This window comes from Nuphar pumila, chromosome 13 (genome assembly GCF_984573655.1).
Source record: "Nuphar pumila chromosome 13, dmNupPumi1.hap1.1, whole genome shotgun sequence".
NCBI classification, from domain to species: Eukaryota; Viridiplantae; Streptophyta; class Magnoliopsida; order Nymphaeales; family Nymphaeaceae; genus Nuphar; species Nuphar pumila.
This window is the reverse complement of record NC_143261.1, coordinates 10,935,629-10,944,940: the sequence shown is the minus strand read 5'-3', so window position 1 is coordinate 10,944,940 and position 9,312 is coordinate 10,935,629. Positions and strand designations below refer to the sequence as shown.

Genomic DNA, 9,312 nt, shown 5'->3' with positions numbered 1-9,312 from the left:
GTACATTAGTATAATCAAAGATATGTATGAAGGAGTAGTAACCAATGTCCACACTTGTGGAGGGGTGACAACCAATTTTCCTATAACGGTTGGGTTATATCAAGGATCTGCTTTAAGCCCTTTCCTATAGTGATGGATGAGCTTACGAGATCAATTCAAGAAAATGTGTCGTGGTGTATGTTGTTTGCTGATAATATCGTTTTGATTGATGAGTCTAGAGTTAGGGTTAATGCTAAGTTAGAATTATGGAGACAGACATTGGAAGCAAGAGGTTTTAAGTTGAGTAAGAGTAAGACAAAATATATGGAATGTCGGTTTAGTAAGCAACGAAGTAGTGATGAGAGTGTAGTGAAGCTTGGTGAGCAAGAAATATCGGTGGATGATTATTTCAAATATTTGGGATCTATCATTCAAAAGTATGGAGAAATTGATGGACATGTAAATCATAGGATAAAGGTTGGGTGGATGAAATGAAAAAGTGCAACTGGAGTGTTGTGCGATCGTAGAATGTCATTGCAGTTGAAGAAAAAGTTTTATAGGACGACTATTAGGCCTACTTTACTATATGGTACGGAATGTTGGGCCGCCAAGAGACATCATATTCAAAAAATGAGTGTAGCTGAGATGCGTATGCTTAGATGGATGTGTGAAAATACAATAAAAGATAAGATTTGGAACAAGGAGATACGTAAGAAGGTAGGCATTGCACCCATTGAAAATAAGATGAGAGAGAATCGTTTACGGTGGTTTGGACATATTCGGCGAAGGCCTAATGATGCTCCAGTTAGAATGATGAAGAAATGAAAAAATTATTAGTTAAAAGAGGTCGGGGTAGGCCTAGGAAGACTTGGATGGAGATGATAGGAAAGAATATGAATGCTTTGAACCTCACCGAGGACATGGCATTGGATAGAAATGATTGGAGGAGAAGGATTCATGTGGAAAACCCAGAATGATTTTTTTTGTTGGTTCATATCGCCGACCCCAATTGTTTTGGATGAAGGCGTAGTAGTTGTTGTTGTTGTTGAATAAATAACTCATGCTCATCAAGTCATCCCGATAGCCTCCAGGCCGGCCCACGTATGTAATGGCCTGGGTTTTGACCCGATATGTAACTAGCCCGATCCTAAAATCATGGCCAAACCTGGCCCATGGCGGGCTGGGTTGGCTTGGCTCACCCCTACTTCCACCAAAGCAAAATGGTGAAAAGCTTTAAAAAAGGTTCTTGTTTTACCTTTGTGAAAAAACATGATTGCCTTGTTAAAGAGGTGAGCAGTAAGGTGACATTGCATATAACCAAAGCCACTTCACATCTATAGGGATGTTTATGAATCGGGTTTTATTGAATATTTGACCCAATTCAATTTTGTTTAGTTGTATTTGGTAAGTCAAAGCCATATCCAATTATAATTTGATGCAGATATAGTTTTTGATTTTTTCTACCTAATGTAAATAAATGGATCTTATATGAGCTTTTCACAGCAAATTTGAATCCGTTTAGCCAACATCCAATTAGTTGAATATGGTATTCACCACATCTGATCCCAATCCGAACCTTTTACATCCCTACACATCTAGCTTGGTATAAGTGCGTACGGACCTCACTCTCACACATCCTAAGTTTGCTTGTGTGGTTCTTAAGCAAGATGTGCGATGGAGATTGATTGTGATGGGTGATTTATCATATAGAATATTAAATATAACCAACAATGGATCATATACAATATTACAGTAACTGCTCTCCAGTCCTCAGACACATTATGGGACAATAAGGAAAAAGAGAAGGGTAATTTTGTTATTATAAACAACAATTTTGTTATTATAAACAACACGTGCTCCTTATTTGGCAATAATGGGAAATATTAGGTTGTGTCAAGAAATAAAAAAAAGAGGTGTCGCTTGAAATTGTGGACCCGGGCGGAGACTAGGGACAAGGTCTCCACCTTCGCCCCGTTTCAAAATCTGAACCTTCATCCCGGCCTCCATCCCTGCACTGGGATGGGTTTTAACCTCCACCCTCGCCTCCATCCCCGTTTCATGTCCTCCATCCCCCAAACGGGGTGAGGCGGGACGGGCCCCGTTTTCCCTTAGTCTATAGTCATCCTTTAAAGGATTGGGGATGGGGCGAGGCAGGAAAAAGCGTAAGTCCATCCCCGCCTCTATCCCCGCATGGGGATAGATTTTAACCTTCGTCCCCGCCTCTATCCCCGTTTCATGCCCTTAATCCCCGGTGGTCCAAACAGGCGAGGCAGGGGAGAGCCCCGTTGTCCCCCCGGTCCACTAAATTGTGGGCAGAACAAAGGTACCAAAACTAAAAATGTTTGTAAAATGAATACTGAATCTCGTTTGGCATTTCTTGAGGCCCAACTTACCAAAGTAGGCTCATTTCTTCACTTCGCATTCATCTCATTTAATTTCATTAGGGCATTTAATCCACATGTTAATGAATGCATTCTTTGGATACCTCTCGTAATCTTTTAACGCATGTTGCCCGGGTTTCAATGGGCCTTATTTACTTGGACCCAACCGGACCCAAACCAAACCCTATAGAATCCGGGTATGGTGATAAATAAGAAGACCCAATTAAGACATGGGTCTGGACCCAAAGGTCCAATTAATTAATACATGGACTCAGGTATAGTTTGTGAAATTTTATACCAGACCCAAACTTGACCTGAGTTCCGATTAAGACCCATAATTTTTTAATGTAAAAATGACAAAAAATATGGTTTTACAAGGTATGGTCCGGGTTTGGTTCATGTAGTTTTTATTGAGTACGAGTATGGTTTTTCTTATACAGAACTTGATTAAACCTAGGTCTGAACCTGATACCATACTCGAAAATCTGGTCCAAGTCTGGTTTCACTTGTGTCCGAACCAAACCAAACTGTTGACACCCCCCTACCCACAGTGGTCAAATAGAAAAAATGAAGTTCAAATTTATGTTTTTCGTGTGTAGGGGTGAAATCCCAAGATCTACGAAGGAACGACAAAAGTGTAGGCAACTCTGACGCTGGGGTGCGAAAGCATGATGAGCGAACAAGATTAGATACCCTAGTCTAGTAGTCCAAAGCGCCTCTTCACGCTCAGCGAACAGTCAATGTGGTCATTCTCTTGTCTGTCCTGTTCCTGGGACTATTTTTGTGAACCAACTAGCTTAAAAACCGACATTTAGACTTAATCGGGTCGGGTTTTATTAGGGTTTCGAGTTTTGTCAGATTCAGGTTAGGTTTTGAATGCTAAACTCAATACCAAACCTGTATCCTATTATTAATAGGTTCCTAAGTTTCCTACCAGACCCGAACGGGTGGCACTACCGTAATGTACCTACTTTAGATGTCCAAATCCGTCAAAAGATGATATTGTTTAGGTCATCTTTAATCCACAAGGATTTACCTCAAAGTAGGGGATTTACACGGACAAATCACAAAAAAACAAAAACACTCTCAAAGAACGAGCAATTTTTTTTATTCAGATTTTTGTTACTACTAAACTTACTCCCTCTTTCCCTTACTTTCCATATGAGTGTGAGTGGGAAGGAAAAAAAGAGAGCTAAGATGGTGACCATGTTCTTCCTTCTCCTCTTCCTCTCTTCATCCCTTTTCTTCCCCACAGCCAACTGCATCACCTACGCCACTGACAGAGAAGCCCTCAAGCAAATCAAGAGAGCCATCGACCCCTCCTCCATTCCCCAGGGCTCCTGCCTCAGTTCCTGGGACTTCACCATCGATCCCTGCGACAACCTCTACGGCCAACGCTTCACCTGCGGATTCGCATGCGGCCAACCGTCTTCCTCCAGCCAGAAAAGGGTCACCCAGATAACCCTCGACAGCGCCGGCTACGCCGGAACGCTCTCTCCCGCAGTCGGAAACCTTCAGTTCCTCACCACCCTCCAGCTTCCTGGAAACTACTTTCAGGGCTCCATCCCTTCTTCCGTTGCCAACCTTCCGTACCTCCAACACCTAACTCTCTCTCGAAATTACTTTTTCGGCGCCATCCCTTCAGAACTGGGCCACATTGTCACTATTGAAGAACTTTATCTCGATAACAACCATCTTACCGGAGCTGTTCCAGACACTTTTTCCGGGCTCAGGTCTCTTCAGAGACTCGAGCTCCAAGGAAACAATCTCTCCGGCCAGTTCCCCGATCTGAGCAGTTTACAAAACCTCATTTTTTTAGACGTGAGCGATAATCAGTTGTCAGGAGCCTTTCCGGAAAGCCTACCAGCTTCGTTATTAGAGATTTCAATGCGAAACAATCTACTAGAAGGCAACCTCCCGCAGACGGTCGGCGACCTGAAGTACCTCCAGGTGATGGATCTCAGCCAGAACCGACTGTCTGGGTGGGTGCCGTCGGTCCTGTTCGATCACCCATCGCTGCAGCAGCTCACCCTCTCCTTCAACCAATTCTGGGGAGTGCAGACTCCGACGAGCTTCGGCACCAAGAGCGAGTTGATAGCGTTGGACCTGAAGAATAACCGGCTGGTAGGGTTCCTGCCGCTGTTCCTGGCGATGATGCCGAAGCTCTCGGCGGTGTCGCTGGAGAACAACATGCTCACGGGGATGATACCTCCGGCGTACGCCGTGAGGGTGGTGATGGTGTCGCCGGGGGAGCTGGGGGTGCAGCCGTTCGCCCGGCTGATGCTGGCCGGAAACTATCTGTTCGGGCCCATCCCCATGGGGTTGCTCGGCCTGAAGCCGGGGATGGTCGCCGTGAGCCTGGCCAATAATTGCCTCTTCCGGTGTCCCAGCATGTTCTTCTTCTGCCAGGGTGCCCGCCAGAAACCCCTCTCAACGTGCCGGAGCTTCAACCCTGGCATTCCCTCGGTATAACGAGTGCCGCCTCTGTAATTTTTTTTTTATTTCTTTAATCTGCTTAGTGAATCTTGTACATGGTTGTTAACAATGCCAAGGATACCGGTTAGCTTTTGTCTTTCTTCTTTTGGCCGGAAGGTTTTTCCTTTTTTTTTTTTTGAAAATATTGGCATGCGTGGTTGCTCCATAGTGAAATATCCTGACTTATCCCGGTTTTGTAAGATAAGTGGGTGCATCCAAATGGCCAGTGAAAACTGATAATGGGGTCAGGTCAGACTAGTGTTGTGACCATTTTTTGAGGAATAATGTTGGTCTCTTTGACTAACGGGGCTGGCAGGAGCAGCTAGTTCACGTCACCTTGTGTTTGGACGTTGCAAGTTCAAATCCCAACGTTTGTTGTATCACTGGTAAGGGTCTGCCTAACCCAGCTTGCCTTAAAAAAATTGTTGGTGACTCTTTGGATTTGCATTGGTGACAATGGTGGCTCAAGACGTATTAGTGCTACCAGTTGTTTTTTTTTAAATGGGGACAGATGTTTGATTAGCCGAGAAGAACTCAGCACATCTGACTAGGTGAGTTGGCTTAAAGCTTTCAAATTGAAGGAGGTCGATAGTTCGAAACTTGGGGTGCTGCAAGTTTAAGCCAATTGATATACCATCTCTAGTGGGCATTAACACCAACTCTGGTTCACAGACAACGTGACACCTCTCGGACTGTAACGAGGCTTCCAAACTGTAGCGCTGCTTATCCATGATCGGAAAAAAATGAGATTGATGAGTTACCTTTGGTGGTTTTTACTTTTTACACATCTGTTGAATCACATTGAGCCAAGGTTGACCCACCTGAGTTCTGTGGGCTCGACGAGGTTTTTACAAAGATTTCCTTTTAGCGGGAGTAGTGGTGAAGTCATCTTAAAACTGGAACGTTGGGTTATTTTGGACTGTTTTTAGTGCTGGGCTCGATAAAGCTGAACCAGATGAATCTTATGGAAGTCTGATTGGGCAAAGTGGGCCGGTTCTGTCAGCCATAAAGCATTGGAATTCAAAATATTCCTAATCTTTGATGAAGACAAAGCCATAATGTTGATGAGAGTGGCCATTGGGGTTTGATGGTGATCTGGATTGGATGATATTTGTGGGACGAGTGGTGGAGGGATGAGAATCGAGGTATCATGAAATCCAAGCTTTTAATGGTACGGTTTTGGGACCGCAGTGGGACAGTTTTCACAATGAAGCAGCCAAAAGCAGAAAAAAAGTTGTGGTTGTTTCTTGAAGGTTGCTAACCCTAGAGCTTGCAAAACCTCATGAGTTTTGTGGCCTCTCTCTCTCTCTCTCTTCTGCCTTTGTTTCCGTGACAAGTTTCATAAGATTTGGCTTGTCCTCAATCTTGATTTTATTTCTCAATGATGAACTGATATGGTTGGGAGCAGCAAAGGGGTTTGCCTTAGTGTGGGATGGGGCTTAGGCCGCTAGGCATGTGGTCTAGGTTCATGGGCATGGCCCCTTCGGCAAGCCGAAGTGTGGTGACTTCTTGAGAGCAAAGGGTAAGCTCACAGAGTTTTACGCTGCTAGAACAGTGGACCATAAATATGGCAGACAGAGCTAGGTTTCTATCCTGTGGGTTTGTTCTCCGTGTAAATATAAAAAAAAAAAACTGATATGGTTGAACAATTTTCAAATGTATCAAGAGGGTTAAGCTTGCAAGTAGGGTTGGTAAAAGAGCCGAACGAATCAAACAGAGGGTGTTCAAGCCCCGCTCATTCTTGTAGAGAGCCAAACCGAGTTCAAGCTCATCGCAAACCTGAGTTAAATGAACAGAGTTTGAGCTAGCTTGTGTACCAAAAAAGCACAAACTGACTCATTACAAAACAAATGCATTGTTTCAAAGTTATATGCAATTAAATTTGAAATCTAAACCTATTGCTTACAAGCCAAACACTTCAAAGATCTACACTCCATGATATATATATATATTTATTACTAGCCAACGAGCCTATATGATCGTAAGCCAAAAGCTTGCTAATGATGTTCAGCTTGCCAAGCCTATGTCACGACTTCGAACGAGCTCTTTACAAGGCAAACCAAGAGCAGGTGGCCTTGTTTCCCAGCTCTAATTGCAAGTCAAATACACTAACAACCCTGATATCTTTGTAGGACCCACTAGGCAAATCTGGGTTTGGTATTGTGAGATCATACTCTGCCTTGGCCCAGGTTAAGATCTGACCATTTTCAGCCATAGATTCAGACTGTTGAGTAAAATATAGCCAAGTCTGAGCCGTCAGCTTTTAATGAAGCAGCAGTATGAACACGTTCCTTTGCAAATAGTGTCGCTTGGAATTGCAGGTGGGATGGAGATGATAAAAGCTGGTAAAAATGGATTGTTGGCAAAAACTATGTGCAGCGCTCCATAATGATATTCACTAAGTGGACTATGTAGATCGCATCTGTGGCCGGGGACAAATTTGATCAAAACAACTCATTTCAGTGAGATCCCAGGATGGGGTATGACACAGGGATGACATAGGGAATGAGTGGAACCCAATTGAGACACCATCATGCACTGCTAAGGCCGTGTTTGTTTCACCCATTTTACACATGAAAATGCAGGATCATACGTATGAAACCCTTCATTTTCGTATGCAGGTAAACAAACATGCTAACTCCATTTTTCCTTCTGACCATGCATTTAATAAGTAAATCCATTCTCAGCACTCCATAAGAATGAATTTACGTATGGATTTTTTCACACATGGGATGGCCTTCCCATCATGGGATACCTTTTCCATGGGGGTCCTTTTTCTTATGTGTGGGAATGAAACAATCCAAGCCTAAGAGTGACACCAAGCCGATTCTACTGCTGCATGCGTAAGACTAAATGTTTTCGTCTCCGCCTGGGCTCCGAACATAACCTGAATCCACCTGGATTGTGCGCTTAAACTGAAATCCTTGTGAATCCTGGAGAGAATTGCTCAAAAACTATTTTCAGTTTCCTCAAAGATTCATCTATCTCGTTCCCACCAAACTTCTCTCCAGGTATGTATAAACCAGACTGGAGGTTTATTTTTGCCTGATTTACTCATATCCAGCAACTATATCAATTATTTCTTAGCAAAATAACCTCACTACTTGATCATCTTTTATATATTCCATATATTTTTGTTTTTTTTCTCATCCAAGTAGATTCTTGTCTGGCACTCTATATGACACTTAAGGGGCGTTTGTTTCATGCCCTTTCCCATGAAAGAGTCTCTCTCTCTCTCTCTCTCTCTCTCTCTCTCTCTCATAGGAAATAGGGCATTTTTCCTACAAAAGGTAAAACAAATATGCCTACAAGAAATACATGATGTGACCCATGCAAAAAAACAAGTTTTCTTTCAAAATCAGTTCATACCTACCCCTAGATAAGCAAAGCACTTTCTCTTTAAACTAGCTCTTTAAAAGGAAAGAGGCTTCCCTTGAGCTCCTTTGCTTCCCCATGGGAGGAAGTGTGACCTCGATGGCTTTTATAATTAGAACTAGAATGATAAGCCGCCCGTCCACATGGCCGGGTTCTAGATAGGTAATATTTACGTAAAAAAAATATTATAACAACAAATAAATTTTAGTAAAAATAAACATATAACTAAATTAAAATGATTTAACCTGATATTCTCCAATCTCAGCACCTCAAATGAGCCCGACCAAAAACCCATTTTCTCAAATCTCATATTCACATTCGCAATAAACAGAACTGTTTCATACATAAACCAAAGGCTGTCAATAGTTCAGGTATTACTTGATTCCAAGAGGATTGAATATGATAGGATCTGGTTTCATACTTAATCGAACAGGTGAATTAGTTAATCAGGTCAGATTCATGGAATCCAAATGATCTATAGACTTGGATCTGATGTTTTGGTTTGTATTCTACAATCACAACCAGGTATGGTTGTACTTAACAGAAGGCCTGATAAATTCAGGATTTAGATCCAATAGTAACATCTCAAAGTTGGGTCCAAATCTAGACATTTGTCTAGTGCAGATCCAATCAGCCTGTCCACAAGAACGGGCCTACATACATTATGCTTTATTTAATATTTTATGATAAATAGATGAATAAAGAATAAAAATATGTATATGTTTAAAACAAATTATATTAATTTAGTTTAAAACATACAGCTAAAAAAAGTGAAGCAAATAAAACATTTTTTTATGTTGCTTACTATATGTTTAATAAAAATAGAAAATAATAAATTTTATTCGTCACATTAAAAGGTGAAACAGAAACGTTGATATATGTCACATAAAGTTTAAAAAGCACAAAGAAAGAGTATACTCACCATGAGAATTAATGACCTGCTTTTAGTTTACAACAAAAATTCTAATGAGAGAAAGAAGAAAAGAAAAAAAAGATAGATAGGTAATCTAAATATACTTGGCATGATGTTTATCCAAAAAATATACATAGCATAACAAGGGGAAAAAATGCTTACCATGGTTAAAAGGTGAACGTAAACAGC

The 9,312-nt window shown here is 41.8% G+C and overlaps 1 protein-coding gene across 1 annotated transcript; it reads left to right on the top strand.

Annotated features, from left to right (window-relative positions):
* The first annotated feature begins 3,557 nt into the window (after positions 1-3,557).
* On the top strand, positions 3,558-4,832 carry LOC149817740 (uncharacterized). The gene has a single exon (XM_089986067.1). The coding sequence runs from the start codon at positions 3,558-3,560 to the stop codon at positions 4,830-4,832; it is 1,275 nt and encodes a 424-aa protein (XP_089842193.1).
* Positions 4,833-9,312: the final 4,480 nt, after the last annotated feature.

Bases quoted from the DNA above. Each gene is read 5' to 3' on its own strand.
- LOC149817740 (XM_089986067.1), top strand. From the start codon at position 3,558: ATGGTGACCATGTTCTTCCTTCTCCTCTTCCTCTCTTCATCCCTTTTC.